This window comes from Lithobates pipiens, unplaced genomic scaffold, assembly GCF_037356315.1.
Source record: "Lithobates pipiens isolate NorthernLeopardFrog02 unplaced genomic scaffold, aLitPip1_a1.2 Scaffold_35, whole genome shotgun sequence".
NCBI lineage: Eukaryota > Metazoa > Chordata > Amphibia > Anura > Ranidae > Lithobates > Lithobates pipiens.
The window spans coordinates 4,097,641-4,114,074 of record NW_027507811.1 but is presented as its reverse complement, the minus strand read 5'-3'; the positions used below and the strand labels follow the sequence as shown (position 1 = coordinate 4,114,074).

Here is a 16,434-nt window from a genome sequence, read left to right as displayed (position 1 = left end):
AAACAAACAGCCGGTTGCTAGGCAATCGGCTCTCCTCTCCTCACACGGAAGTCACCGCTGAGGAGAAGAGAGCAGATCGTTGCAGCTGGCTGATGATCAGTGAGTATGGGCTGCTTTTTACAGCTTTTTACTCACTGATCATCAGTGTAGTGTACACACACAACACACCACACAGTACAAACACAGTCCCCACATATGTCCCCAAAACACACATGTCCCCAAAACATACATGTCCCCAAATAATAAAAACACATGTCCCTAATAATAAAAACATGTCCCCCACATATGTCCCACTAAAATCACATGTCCCAATGATTATCTGCACACATATGTACGTGATCACCTGCACACATATGTACATGATCATTTGCGTACATATGTCCGTGATCACACAAACCAATTATTATACACTTAACGGAATTTTTTTTACCAAAAACATGTAGCAGAATACATTTTGGCTTAAATTTATGACAAAATTTGATTTTATTGGATTTCTTTTCAAATAGAAAAAAGAAAATATAGTTTTTTTTCCAAATTTCCGCTATTTTTGCGCTTATATCGCAAAAAAAAAAAAAACGGAGTCGTGAATAAATAACACCAAAATAAAGCTCTATTTGTGCGAAAAAATGATAACAATTTCATTTGGGTACAGTGTAGCATGACCACGCAATTGTCACTGAAAGAGCGAGAGCGCTGAAAGCTGAAAATTGGGCTGGGAAGGAAGGGGGTGAAAGTGCCCTGTATTGTAGTGGTTAAGAACGAAATGTTATTTGACAGATGTGCTCCCACCCGTTCAAAGTTCGATCCCATCAAGGGTGAGCAGGTGGACTGGAGGCACACTCAACACGGTAACAAGGACCATTAGTGACCCCAAGTTTCAGTCCTCCTCGCTAACCCGTTTTATTGGCCATGTATTAATTGTACTTAAAGTGGTTGTAAACCCTTACAGACCACTTTAACCTACAGATAAGCCTAGATTAAGGCTTACCCGTAGGTGCTTGAAATATCTCCTAGACCGTGTAGGTCTAGGAGATATTTGAAAACTGCCGTATGACAGTTTCTTCTGCGCATGCGCCGGAGTTAGAAAGGGCACGCTGTGCCGTTCCTAGCTCGGGTCATGCCGTGACTGGCGGCTCCCACGTGCAAGCGCTGGGAGTGACGTCACGCGAATCCAGGCCAGTCACAGAGCCGGAGTTCGCGGCCCCCGGAAAGGAAGAGGGGTGAAGAATGGTCGCTCGCTGCTAGCGAGGAAGACGGGGACATCGCGGGCTTCTCCAGCAGGTAAGTGTCACATAATAGGCTACTATGCATAGCAGCCCATTATGCTTTACCTTTGCAGGGAAACAAAGAGGAAGTAGAACCCATCAAGGTTTACTTCCTCTTTAATGTGTTCAACCTCCGGCACCTAAGCTTGTGTATGTGTCTTATGTACTCCTCAATAATAACATTGAACAGAAAAAGACGTCACAGTGACTATGGAGGAAGAGGACGGACGTGACGGGGGGGGGGGGGGGGTTACTGGGTGTAAATAGAGAATAAGATCTTATTACCTCCTCTGCTGAAACTTCCAGCAACGTCTCCCGGCTACGTCCTCCCGACTCACCTCTCACCCGGAACTTCCTGTCTGTACCTGAACATCACTTCCTGTCTTTCATAGAGACTTCCTGTCTGGGTAGGAGTGAGATCACCACCTTGTGGAGCTCACAGGAACTGCAACCCCGAGAAACGTCTCGTAGTGTGAACACGGCCTTGTGCTGTGTGTGTATGTACTGTATACAGGGCAGGACTTAGGGTGGTGGGGGCCCCTGGACTTGAGTCACTTTCGGGCCATACCTTCTATACATTATCATATTTATCGGCGTACAACACGAGCCGGCATATAACACGCACCCCAAGTTTAGGCGGCAATTTTAAGGAGAAAAACTTTTAGGAGGGAAGTTTGAGTAAAACTTACATTTAAATGCCCATCAATGCAGCTTGATCAGCATCCATCTGCAGCCTTGCCCATCCATCTGCAGCCTTGTCAGTGTCATTTGCAGCCTTGTCAGTGTAGCCTTGTCATTTACAGCCTTGCCCCAGTGTCATTTGCAGGTTGTCATTGCATTCTTGAAGTTTAAAAATGGTGCCGCCGAGATACAGAGTCCTGTGTATCTCGGCAGCTCTTGGGTCATCTCAGCGGCTCTCGGGTCCTTTTGGTGGCTCTCGGGTCCTCTCGCAGTCCCGAGCGGAGCTAAGAGTAGTATACTCGGCTCGGCTCACAGTCACGCCCAGTCCCTGTGTTATTTCCATCATAGGGTGGGACTGGGCGTGACTGTGAGCAGAGCTGAGCCGAGTACACTCGGCTATGTATCTCAGAGGGGCCCCCTATTGGGCAGGGCCCATGGGCTTGAGCCCAGTCAAGCCCAATGGTAAGTCCTGCCCTGACTGTATATCCTTATAGATGGGGTCAGCTGCACTCCCACCAAGAGAGACATATATGTAAATACATTTATATGGACATTTTTAATTGCCAATTTAATTTCTGAGTGAGTTCTAACCACAAAAAGAAAAAGTGGTAGTCCGCCATCTTGGATAAACTTCTCCAGGTTCAGACAATGACAAGAAAGGCTTCCTTCTGGGCTAGGCTCATAGGGCTCCATTCACTAAGCGGTATCTTACGGGATCCCAGTATGGGGAGGGGGGGTCATAGTGGTTGACGATCGATCTACACCCGGGGACTTTTCTTAAATTTTTTTGTTATTTTTAATAATGGACTTGTCAAAAACTGCCTCCTCTGGGGTTTTTTTTACGCTACTTTTTTTCTTAAGGAAAGAGAAGGTGTACCATGTACCCCATGCTTATTCACTTGGGGGGGGGGGGGGGCTGGGATCCAGATTCTGATAAGCCCTCGCCCATACACCCCCACAACCACTGGTCAGGGTTGCGGAGAAACGGCCCTTGTCCCCATCAACACGGGGACAAGTTGCTTTGCTTTGCCCGGGTAAAGTGCATGTACATTCCTTCTCTGTGTATCGGGGTAAAAAATTCATGTTATTTGGCAATTTGCTGAGCTTTTCATATGTTTTCCATTGATTTAAAATGGAAAATACCACATTTGGCCACTAGTTGGCCCTAATCCCCATACTTATCGCTACCTAATGACCAAATGTAGAACTGTCCTTTCTAAATCAATGGTCGGTATAATATTGTTGGCTTCACTCACTCACGTTCTTCGATGTCTTCTGTACTCATAAGTGTATGATCTCAGTTATTTGTATGAAATCACGTCTGATGGAGGAAACTAAGGGGTCTATTTTATAGAATATTAGTTGATGATTGTGACAAACATTTGCCCAGCCGTGAAAAATTCTGTCCATTTTATAATGAACACAGTGATTTCCTATGACCCTCAGCGCCATCTAGTGTTTATAATGCAGTATTTTTTTCCTGAAAGGCCTTCATCAGTAAAACTAGTGCAACACCGCATTATAGCCACAAGATGGAGCCAATGATCATAGGAAATCATCATAAGAAATAAAATATGACCAAAATTCATCACAGTTGGGTAAATGTGCATCATATTTCTTCAAGGAGTTTTAAAAAACAGACCTGTAAGTGTTTGTGAAATCTTCCACCACAAAATGTACTCAGCCAATGAGAGGTAATGACTCCATTTTTATTTTAAAAGGCCTAAAGGACCGCCGTTTAAGTAGTGTGATTAACGTGTTTCGTCCTGGAAGACGACTTGAGAAAACAGACCTCTAAGTCTCCATACCACAAAATGTACTCAGCCAATGAGAGGTAATGACTCAGTTTTTATTTTTCTCCTGCTATTAATGGCCGACACGGTACAACACTTCATCCATGTCTTTGGTGATCTCTGATCTCCTTATCAACTGTTTCTTCCATGATGAAGATCAGCCATGGAGTATATCTGAGGTGTATATCAGGGGGTGCTTCTTCACCACATGTCCAGCAACATTCATATACAAGACATTTCCCGCACTCACTAATACACCTCCAGGGTTGTGTGGGACCCCCTGATGTACAGGAAGACAGGACTTCAGTGAAGAACATTTCCCTCACTCAGGACAGGAATATGGCTTCTCCCCTGTGTGAGATCTCTGATGACTGTAAACAGAGGACTTCTGTGGGTTCCAATCAGAACTAGAAAGTGGATCTTCCTCCGTGTTGCGATCTCTGATGTGAGTTAAGATGGGACTTCTGAGAAAAACATTTCCCACACTCAGGACAGGAATACGGCTTCTCCCCTGTGTGAGATCTCTGATGTGAGTTAAGACTGCACTTCTCTGAAAAACATTTCCCGCACTCAGAGCAGGAATACGGCTTCTCCCCCGTGTGAGATCTCTGATGTGAGTTAAAACTGGATCTGTGTGAAAAACATTTACCGCACTCTGGACAGGAATACGGCTTCTCACCATTGTGCAATCTCTGATGGGTGTAAAGGGTGGACCTTAGTGAAAAACATTTCCCGCACTCAGAACAGGAATATGGCTTCTCACCCTTGTGCAATCTCTTATGGGTGTAAAGACTGGACTTTTGTGAAAAACATTTCCCGCACTCAGGACAGGAATACGGCGTCTCCCCCATGTGAGATCTCTGATGTGAGATAAGACTGGAATTGCGTGAAAAACACTTCCCGCACTCTGGACAGGAAAATGGCTTTTCCCCCGTGTGAGATCGCTGATGTGAGTAAAGACTGGAATTGTGCGAAAAACATTTCCCACACTTTGGACAGGAAAACGGCTTTTCCCCCGTGTGAGATCTCTGATGGGTGTAAAGGGTGGACTTCAGTGAAAAACATTTCCCGCACTCAGTACAGGAATACGGCTTCTCACCCTTGTGCAATCTCTGATGTGAGTTAAGACTGGACTTTTGTGTAAAACATTTCCTGCACTCAGTACAGGAAAACCGCTTATGTGTTGGAAGGACGGCGCCGTCCCGCACAGTCTGAGGTTCCTCGGGATAAGAGGAATACGATGGTCCGGCACCGTCCCGCACAGTCTGAGGTTCCTTGGGATAAGAGGAATACGATGGTCCGGCACCGTCCCGCACAGTCTGAGGTTCCTCAGGATAAGAGGAATACGATGGTCCGGCCCCGTCCCGCACAGTCTGAGGTTCCTCAGGATAAGAGGAATACGATGGTCCGGCACCGTCCCGCACAGTCTGAAGTTCCTCAGGATAAGAGGAATACGATGGTCCGGCACCGTCCCGCACAGTCTGACGTTCCTCGGGATAAGAGGAATACAATGGTCCGGCACCGTCCCGCACAGTCTGAGGTTCCTCAGGATAAGAGGAATACGATGGTCCGGCACCGTCCCGCACAGTCTGAGGTTCCTCAGGATAAGAGGAATACGATGGTCCGGCACCGTCCCGCACAGTCTGAAGTTCCTCAGGATAAGAGGAATACGATGGTCCGGCACCGTCCCGCACAGTCTGAAGTTCCTCAGGATAAGAGGAATACGATGGTCCGGCACCGTCCCGCACAGTCTGAGGTTCCTCAGGATAAGAGGAATACGATGGTCCGGCACCGTCCCGCACAGTCTGAGGTTCCTCAGGATAAGAGGAATACGATGGTCCATCTACACTGTGTGGTGCCGGATGGACATTTGAGGTAGTCGGGTTTTCTCCTGGACTATACTGTGTGATGTCCTCATCTTCTACTTTACAGTCTGGAGACAAAGTGAGACAATCCTCTGAGGTTTTCCTCATCTCCCGTCCATCTACTAAAATAGAAATACAAAGATTATTACTAGACATGAGCTGATTGGTTCCCCTAAACCAGGACTCCGCCCACATCAGGCAGCTTTGTCTCTGAGGATCTTACAATTCCCCGCTCAAGGAGTGTCCCCTCCCCCTCTATCACTCATTGCCATCTTCCCAACAGAATAAGTCCTGCACTTCCTTATTTAGTCCATGATTTAGTCATGAATAACAGCGGGGCTGAGCCCCACCAGAGGTCAGAGAGTGAGGAAACAATGAGAACTGTCTTTTACAACATACAGTAGAGTATATAGTGCAGGGGTCAGGATTATGTACCATACAATACACCAATCAGCCATAAAATCATGGCCATCCACCTAATATTGAGCAGGTCCTCCTTTTGCCAAGATCTGAAACACATCCTTCCGAGCAGCGCCTATGCCAAAAAAACTAAATTTTCCGGCCAGCACAGAGAAGGAAGATTATCGGAGAGAAATCCAGGAATACAGGACGGGGAACACAGCTCAGGAAAGTGACCAGGGGATTACAGGCTGATATCACCCAGCCCCCGCCCTACTCTGGACCAATCAGTGAGCAGTATGGGTGGAGGAATGGATTTAGTGTTAATGACCCACCTGTGCTGATCTCTGTAGGAGTGTCCTCCTCTATAAATGTCCCCGTTATTCCATCCTCCTCCATAGACTGCTGATCATCCCTCACATACCTCTCTTCTTCTTCTGATTTCACCTCAAATTCTATATCCATTGGATCTCCACTCTAAACCAAGAAAATGAGAGAAAATATCATCTGTAAGATAGAAGATTTATTATTGTGACATCATAAAAGAAATCCACACATCATCTCCACCAGTCCATGTTCTAGAGGCTCCATCCCACCAACCTTGTAACATTGAGATATGGTGAGACCTTCCTGTTTGGAATCCCGGGAATACAGAGGACGGGGACATCTCTCTGGTGGGTTCCTGTATCTGGATGACTCCCCCATGGTGTCCTGGTACAGATCTTTGTGTTCTTCCTCCATCCCCCCATCCTCATCATCCTCCTCTTTTATCTCTTCTTTAACCTCAACTTTAGAATCTCTCAGGTTTCCACTCTGAATATATAATAAAAATGACATCAATGGTAACAATGCAGATAATGTACAGATCCTAATGATACTATCAGTGATTGTTCCTCATCTACCTGATGATGGTGGGGGATGGTGTGACCTTCCTGTGTGGAATCCCGGGAATACAGAGGACGGGGACATCTCTCTGGTGGGTTCCCATTACTGGATCCATCTGTAGGAAACACACACACTGACTGAATACATTGTTTCTATGTGTTTATCAGATGATGGGGGATCTAGGTGGAGCCTCCGTACTGCTCTCTCCTTTACAATAAAGTCTCCTCTTACCCGGTGATGTGAGGGGCGGCTGATTGTCCATCATGACGTCCTTGTAGAGATCCTTGTGTCCTTCTAAATACTCCCACTCCTCCATGGAGAAATAGACAGCGACATCCTGACACCTTATAGGAACCTGACACACACAATGATACAGTCACCATCCAGACACATCCCTTGTCTGTTACTGGATAATGTCCCAGAATTCCCAGAATCCTCCTCACCTCTCCTGTCAGCAGCTCCATCATCTTCTTGGTGACTTCTAGAATCTTCTCCATGTTGTGTCTCTCAGGTTTTAGGGAGTCACATGGAGGCACTGTGATGGTCATATGATCACCGGACTTCACAAGAGGAAATCTCTGTATTGGGGAACCAATAGGAATATCATGTTAGAATCCCAGAATCCTCCTCACCTCTCCGGTCAGGTCTGTGTTTTATTAATAGAGATAAGAGTGATGTCACGTGACCTCCCAGAATCCTCCTCACCTCTCCGGTCAGGTCTATGTTTTATTAATAGAGATAAGAGTGATGTCATGTGACCTCCCAGAATCCTCCTCACCTCTCCGGTCAGGTCTGTGTTTTATTAATAGAGATAAGAGTGATGTCATGTGACCTCCCAGAATCCTCCTCACCTCTCCGGTCAGGTCTGTGTTTTATTAATAGAGATAAGAGTGATGTCATGTGACCTCCCAGAATCCTCCTCACCTCTCCGGTCAGGTCAGTGTTTTATTAATAGAGATAAGAGTGATGTCATGTGACCTCCCAGAATCCTCCTCACCTCTCCGGTCAGGTCTGTGTTTTATTAATAGAGATAAGAGTGATGTCATGTGACCTCCCAGAATCCTCCTCACCTCTCCGGTCAGGTCAGTGTTTTATTAATAGAGATAAGAGTGATGTCATGTGACCTCCCAGAATCCTCCTCACCTCTCCGGTCAGGTCTGTGTTTTATTAATAGAGATAAGAGTGATGTCATGTGACCTCCCAGAATCCTCCTCACCTCTCCGGTCAGCAGGTAGATGATCTCCAGGGTGAGGTTTAGTATCTCCTCAGTCATGTGACTCCGGTCCTCCTCCATCCTCATTGGTGCCGTCATTTGATCTATACAGGTCTCCTTGTAGACGGATAACTTTGGGAAATGAAAGTAAGAATTATTTGGATGGTGTTGGTCACACAATAATAGGATGTGGGGGGGAGGGGAGGGATATAGGTGAGTTGATGTACATTGAAGAACTACTACCCCCATGGGAACACATTTAATTTGGACTGTTTAGGGCGGGGCTTGATAAATTTGCTTTGAATATAGGAGTTAAAAATATTAGAAGCCGTTTTTTTGTAACTAACAAATCTTATGGGTAGAACATGTTCCCGAAGGTGAATTTATTCTTTAACCCTTTCTCAGGCAGAGACATTTTTGCATTTTTTTGCACACGTTTAAAAAATCATTTTAGGCCTGAAGATTCCATAAATTCCCCCAAAGCACGATATATTTTCTTAAAACGGACACCCTAGAGAATAAAATAGTGGTTGTTCCAAATTTTTATGTCACACAATATTACCGCAAATTTTTGGGTAAAATATAAAAGACGAGGTTGCACCGAGTAAATAGATTCCAAACATGTCAAATCTTAAATTTGTGTGTGCCCGTGAAATGGCGACAAACTTCAGTACACGATATTTTATATATATTTTTTTTCTGCTTTGAAAGCCTCCTCTAGATCATCAGTTTTATGTTACAGTGGAGGTCTGGTATTAGAATTATATCTCTCATTATGGCGTGCGCATCGATATGAAACGTGTATATGTGGTGGTTGGGGGCTCCCAATTCTTTTGGGGGGGGGGGGGATTTTATGTGCTTGGGTGTAACTTTAACTTTTTACAATAAAATTTCTTTTTTATTTTACTTATCCCCCCCCCCCCCACCACATACGGGACAAAAAGTCTTCTATATGATGATTTTCTTTGGTGACAGGTTCTCTTTAATGAGACATCCAGGGTATAAAAGGACCCTGAGCTTCACTGAATGTAATGCAATGCACATCACACTGCATTACATTTTTTCCCGGCCTCGATGGGCGGGGAAACTGTCATTGAGCACCTAGAAGTCATGTCATACACCTAATTTCCAGGTCAGCAACAAGAAGGGAAGAAGAGCGGATGTGTGTCCGCTCTCCTCTCTCCCCTATACCCGGCAGCACCCGCTATGAAAGTCCCCAGCCTGCAGATGGGCAATCAAGATACATAGCAGCAATCAGGATACATTTAAAAAAAAATGTCAGACGGTCCACTGAGTCTGTGGACAAATGCGTTCTAGCATCAGTAACAAAACCTCCAGCAGCACTTAATGTCCATTCGAAAAGCATGCTGGATGCAGGGCAGCCCAGCAGCTCAATTGAATACTGCGCAAGTTCTGGCCAGTGGTCTATTCCCACGACCCAGTAAGCCAGTAGATCATCAACTAGAAAGCTCTCCATCTCTGTTTTCGCCCCTAGATAATGGGGAGTGCGGAGTATTCAGGCGGCAGCCCAGGCTCCAGGATGACATTTTTTGTTGCCACGGTGGCCTGGCACCTGGTGTTTGTTGAGCCTGTTTTAGTGTTTGTTACAGGACCCAGGACTAGGGATGGGCGGAACGGCCCCCAGTTCGGTTCGCAGCAGAACTTTTGAACATTGCGAAAGTTCAGAGTCGAATAAACGAACCCCATTGAAGTCTATGGGACCCAAATTGGAAAAATCAAAAGTGCCCATTTTGAAGGCTTATATGCAATTAATTGGGCATAAAATGGTTATTGGGGTCCGGGTACTGCCCTGAAGGACATGTAACAATGAAAAAAGAAGCTTAAAGTGAAAGCATAAAAATGAAAAATTCCTTTCAATATAGTGCCTTTAGTCTACCTGTGGCGCATCTGTACCATGTAAAGAACCTGCTGCAGCAATAATTGTATTTATAAAAAATGTCTTTTTGCCCTGCAAGCTGCCTTTATTTTGTAAGCAACGACTTGAGAAACCAGTCTGTATGATGAGGCCACAATATAGGGCACTAGGAACAAGATTAGAGATTTTTTTGGATAATTTCTGGTGTCTCTTTCACAGACTTTGGATAGAAGCAACAGGTGCCGTAAAAATGGTCTTTGGGTGTCGGTGGTGCCTTCACACCATAACCCTATAGAGGTACTCCTGATGAAAGCCAGAATTGGCCTTGCTGTCTAAAATTGCAATGGTATGCACCTGTCAAACAGGTGCAGAAAACGTGGTCTTTGGGTGTTATTTGTGCTCATAAAACCTACACCAAAAATATTCTTCCAGATGAAATCAATACCCACAAAGCTAGGCAGCCTAGAAGTCCTGCAGAGATTCCACATCCTAAAAACACTTAATCGGCAACATCGCCATCAGGGCCTTCATAGCTGCTGGCAATCCAGAACTGATTAATTTGAAAAAATGTCAGACGGTCCACGGAGTCTGTGGACAAACGTGCGCTATTATCAGTAACAAAACCTCCAGCAGCACTGAATGCCCATTTGGAAAGCACGCTGGATGCATGATAGCCCAGCAGCTCAATTGCATACTGGGAAGGTTTTGGCCAGTGGTCTATTCCACTGACCCAGTAAGCCAGTGGATCATCAACTGGAAAGTTTTCCATCTCTGTTTTTTCCCCTAGATAATCATCCATCGTGTGATGCAGACGCTGCTGATGGGATGTGAAAGCTAACAGTCTTGGGTGGCGAGGACTAAAGAAATAGTGAAATGCATCACTTAGGCCACTTTCACACTGGACTTGTGGTAAAGAGCTGCTCGTTTTAGCGGCACTTTACGCTTTACCAAAGAAGAGGTTAACACGGGGTTAAAAGAGCAGCTGCCGAATCGCTTTGCAGGCGATTCAGCAGTGCTGCCCAGTGATTTCAAAGAGTCGGGAAAAGCGTTAGATAACCTCCTCTTTAAGGTGTCCTCAAGAGATTTCATCTTCTGCACTCTCTGTGGGGACGGGACGAGTTCGGAGACTTCCCCCTTGTAACGGTGGTCAAGGAGGGTTGCCAACCAATAGTAATCCTTCTTCTTTATGCCACGCATTCTTGGGTCCTGTCGCAGGCTTTGAAGCATGAGGGAGCCCACGCGCTACAAATTTGCCCTCTGGGCCTGCCGGATATCAGAAATTCCCTTTTCCCTGTTGGGTTTGTTTGGTTTCTGAACTGGATTTGATTAGTATTGGATCTGCAGACAAGGAATGATAAATACGATCCTTCCTGTGACTTGTTTGCTCTGAGGCAGAGCTGTGAGGTCAATGGAGGGTCATCATGATGTCCAGGAAGGGGAACTTCCTACACAATAGACTCAGCTCTAGGTAGGTCTGATACATGGTCTCTCAATTGCAGATGCAATGTCCAGCTCGTTACCTGCACACTAGGATGCACAAAAATTCCAAATTGAAATATTCTAGAGTGCAGTCATCCAGAGATTTTGTGCATTCTAAAGCCGCGTACACACGGGCGGACTGTATGGCCAACTTAGTCCGTCAGACAATCCGACGGACAGTCCGTCATACTTTCGAATGAACGGACTTGACCACACACGGCACTTTTTGAGCGGACTAATACGGCGTACTAAGTCCGCCGTACTATCCGCCCTACTTTTGAAATGAACGGACTCGCCCACACACGCGGAGGAAAGTTCGCTCATTTCGAGCGACGTCTCCAGGTAGGCGGGGCCCGCGAAGGAGACGTCGCTGGCCCCGTCGCCTGGTATGGACTTAAAGGGGAACCCCAACGCCGAAAAAAATCGGCGTGGGGGTCCCCCCCAAGTCCACAACAGACCCTTGACCGAGCACTCTACCCGGCCGACCAGGAAAGGGGGGCGAGCGAGCGCCCCCCCTCCTGAGCCGTACCAGGCCGCGTGCCCTCAACATGGGGAGGTGCCTTGGGGCGGCCCCCCCACCCCAAAGCACCTTGTCCCCATGTTGATGAGGACAAGGGCCTCTTCCCGACAACCCTGGCCGTTGGTTGTCGGGGTCTGCGGGCGGGGGGCTTATCGGAATCCGGGAGCCCCCTTTAATAAGGGGGCCCCCGGATACCGGCCCCCCACCCTATGTGAATGAGTATGGGGGTACAATGTACCCCTACCCATTCACCTGTAAAATAAAAGTACAAAAAAAAACCACAACACACGAGATAAAATACTTTATTGCACAGCTCCGGGGGTCTTCCGTCTTCGGGGGTCTTCTCGCCGGACTCCTCCGCTATCTTCTTGTAGCTCTTTTGCTAGCGGAGGAGTCCGGCTTTCTTCCTCGCCGCCGGCCTCTTCTCCCGACTTCGGGGGTCGTGTCCCCCTCTTCGGTTCTTCTGCCGGGCCACCGCGCCTTCTTCTAGCTCTTTTACAGGCGGTGGCCCGGTCTTCTGTCGCCGCCGCTGCCACCCGTTCTTCTTCTTCTTCTTCTCCTTCTTCTTCTCCAGGAGATGTTGACACGACGCTCTCTCCGGCCACAATGCCAGGGCCGCGCTGCAATGCCAGGGACAAGGGGCGGTGTCACATGGCTTTATGTCACATGGGTTGGTGTCACATGGGGACTATGACATCGTAAGGGGGCGGGGTCACCATGTGACACCAACCCATGTGACATAAAGCCATGTGACACCGCCCCTGGTCCCTATATAGAGAGCGTCGTGTCAACATCTCCTGGAGAAGAAGAAGAAGAAGAATGGGCGGCGGCGGCGGCAGAAGACCGGGCCACCGCCTGTAAAAGAGCTAGAAGAAGGCGCGGTGGCCCGGCAGAAGAACCGAAGAGGGGGACACGACCCCCGAAGTCGGGAGAAGAGGCCGGCGGTGAGGAAGAAAGCCGGACTCCTCCGCTAGCAAAAGAGCTACAAGAAGATAGCGGAGGAGTCCGGCGAGAAGACCCCCGAAGACGGAAGACCCCCGGAGCTGTGCAATAAAGTATTTTATCTTGTGTGTTGTGTTTTTTTTTGTACTTTTATTTTACAGGTGAATGGGTAGGGGTACATTGTACCCTATACTCATTCACATAGGGTGGGGGGCCGGTATCCGGGGGCCCCCTTATTAAAGGGGGCTCCCGGATTCCGATAAGCCCCCCGCCCGCAGACCCCGACAACCAACGGCCAGGGTTGTCGGGAAGAGGCCCTTGTCCTCATCAACATGGGGACAAGGTGCTTTGGGGTGGGGGGGCCGCGCGGCCCCCCCTTCCCCAAGGCACCCCCCCATGTTGAGGGCACGTGGCCTGGTAGGGCTCAGGAGGGGGGGGGCGCTCGCTCGCCCCCCTTTCCTGGCTGGCCGGGTAGCGTGCTCGGACAAGGGTCTGTTGTGGACTTGGGGGGGACCCCCACGCCGATTTTTTTCGGCGTTGGGGTTCCCCTTTAAGTCCATACCAGGCGGCGGGGCCAGCGACGTCTCCTTCGCGGGCCCCGCCTACCTGGAGACCCGCTGGAAATGAGCGGACTTTTCTCCGGGCGGGAAAAGTCCGCTCATTTCAAAAGTACGGCGGACTGGCATACACACGGGCGGATTGTCCGCCGAAATGCGAGTCCAGCGGCCAGTATTTCGAACATTCCGAAATACTTAGTTCGCCAGACTGCACGCTGAAAAAGTCCGCTGAAGCCCACACACGAGCGGACTGTCCGCTGAAATGTGTTTCGGCGGACTAAGTGGGCCAGACAGTCCGCCCGTGTGTACGCGGCTTAAGGGGAACTTGCTGACTTTTGTCCGGAGTTGCCGGCTAATTAGGATAATTACTAAGCTTCAATCTCTGGCAGCCTACTGACTGACAGGAGTGATGTCACTCTCTTCAGTAAGAGAAGGGATTGGATAACATGAGGATGCTGCTGGTGGAGTAGAGAGTAGAACTTAAGTTCGACTCGAACATCGGGTGTTCGTTTGTTAAAACGAACCGAACATATGGGAAGTTCGCGGAAAATTTGAGCACCGCGGAAAGCCCCATAATGCATTGCAAGTTTGCAGTGCATTGCTGTATGAATGGCCAAAGCATGCACCTAAACCTGCATACTTTGGCCAATCACAGCACGCTCTGTTGAGAGAGCCATAATTGGCCAGAGGCACAATCATGACTCAAGGGGACTAAGTCTACGCCCCACACTATATAAGGCTGCTGACATAGTGGCCGTGTGTAGTGTTGTTGGCGTGGACAGAGAGATAGCTTGAGTTAGATTAAGCAAGCAGGTTATTCAGTTAGTGGCAGTGTATTTGAGATTATATATATATATATATATATAGTCTAGTATATATACTCTGCATTTAGCATAGACTATATATTCAGTCAGTGCAGGCAGTGTATTATTATTTTATATATATATATATATATATATATATATATATATATATATATATATATATATACTCTGCATCCAGTGTAGCCTATATCTACAGTGCATTCCATGGTGTACTGTTTCTAATACACTTCAGGCAGAGTATTTATATATTATATATATATATACACACACACACACACATACATATATATATATATGTCTAGTATATACAAAAGTAAGTACACCCCTCACTCACATTTGTGTAAATCTTTTCTTCTCGCTTTTCATGTGACAACACTGAAGAAATGACACTTGTCTACAATGTAAAGTAGTGAGTGTACAGCTTGTATAACAGTGTCAATTTTCTGTCCTCTCAAAATAACTCAACACACAGCCATTAATGTCTAAACCGCTGGCAACAAAAGTCAGTACACCCCTAAGTGAAAATGTCCAAATTGGTCCCGAAAGTGTCAATAGTTTGTGTGGCCCCCATTATTTTCCAGCACTGCCTAAACTTTCTTGGGCATGGAGTTCACCAGAGCTTCACAAATTGCCACTGGAATCCTCTTCCACTCCTCAATGATGACATCACGGAGCTGGGGGATGTTAGAGACCTTGCGTTCCTCCACCTTCCTTTTGAGGATGTCCCACAGATGATCAATAGGGTTTAGGTCTGGAGACATGCTTGGCCAGTCCATCACCTTTACCCTCAGCTTCTTTAGCAAAGCAGTGGTGGTGTTGGAGGTGTGTTTGGGGTGGTTATCATGTTGGAATACTGCCCTGCGGTTCGGTCTCTGAAGGGAGGATATCATGCTCTGCTTCAGTATGTCACAGTACATGTTGACATTCATGGTCCCCTCAATGATCTGTAGCCCCCCAGTGCCGGCAGCACTCATGCAGCCCCAGAACACAACACTCCCACCACCATGCCTGACTGTAGACAAGACACACTTGTCTTTGTCCTCCTCCCCTGGTTGCCCCCACACACGCTTGTCACCATCTGACACCAAATACGTTTATCTTGGTCTCATCAGACCACAGGACATGGTTCCAGTAATCCATCTCCTTAGTCTGCTTGTCTTTAGCAAACTGTTTGTGGTCTTTCTTGTGCATCATCTTTAGAAGAGGCTTCCTTCTGGGATGACAGCCATGCAAACCAATTTGATGCAGTGTGCGGCGTATGGTCTGAGCAAAGACAGGCTGACCCCCCACCCAAAATTTCCGATGTCCGATTACTCACATTTGATTGCCGCACGAAAATCAGCTATTGCTGCAGCCCACTAATTCTTAGATAAAACTTTCGAAAGAAAATTCTTTTGAAATTCAACCCATATACGGCCTGTCACATGAAACCGGGAGGGAAAATGGCTAATTGGGTCCAATTTGGACATTTTCACTTAGGGGTGTACTGACTTTTGTTGCCAGCGGTTTAGACATTAATGGCTGTGTGTTGAGTTATTTTGAGGGGACAGGAAATTTGCACTGTTATACAAGCTGTACACTCACTACTTTACATTGTAGCCAAGTGTCATTGCCAGGTGTACTGTGTGTGTGTGTGTGTATATATATATATATATATATATATACATATATATATATATATATATATATATATATATATATATATACTGCATTCAGTGTAGCCTATATCTGCAGTGCATTCTGTGGTGTACAGTTGCTAATACAGTGCTGTGTATACAGTATCTAATACAATGTGTACAGTTTCTAATATACTTCTGGTGGTGTTCACGGTACACAGTACAGTTTCTAATACAGTGCAGGCGTATCTAATACCGTGTGCACAGTTTCTACTACACTTCTGGTGGTGTACACAGTATATAATACAGTGCAGCCATTGTATAGTTTCTAATACAGTGCAAGCAGTGCATAGAGTATCTAATACAGTGTGTACGGTTTCTAATACACTTCTGGTGGTCTACACAGTACATAATACAGTGCAGCTATTGTACAGTTTCTAATACAGTGCAGGCAGTGTACACAGTATTTAATGCAGTGTGTACAGTTTCTACTACACTTCTGGTGGTGTTCATAATACA

General features: G+C 46.8%; 1 protein-coding gene across 1 annotated transcript in view; it reads right to left on the bottom strand.

Moving 5' to 3' along the window:
* Nucleotides 1–8,293, bottom strand: part of LOC143955454 (uncharacterized) — a 30,777-nt gene extending 22,484 nt beyond the window's left edge. The window contains exons 1-3 of the mRNA XM_077465498.1: nucleotides 8,105–8,293; nucleotides 6,604–7,466; nucleotides 4,148–6,480 (exon numbers count right to left, since the gene is read on the bottom strand). Of these exons, the coding sequence (XP_077321624.1) occupies nucleotides 4,148–5,799 (1,652 nt within the window). The 5' untranslated portion in view covers nucleotides 5,800–6,480; nucleotides 6,604–7,466; nucleotides 8,105–8,293. The remainder of the gene's footprint in view (nucleotides 1–4,147; nucleotides 6,481–6,603; nucleotides 7,467–8,104) is intronic.
* Nucleotides 8,294–16,434: the final 8,141 nt, after the last annotated feature.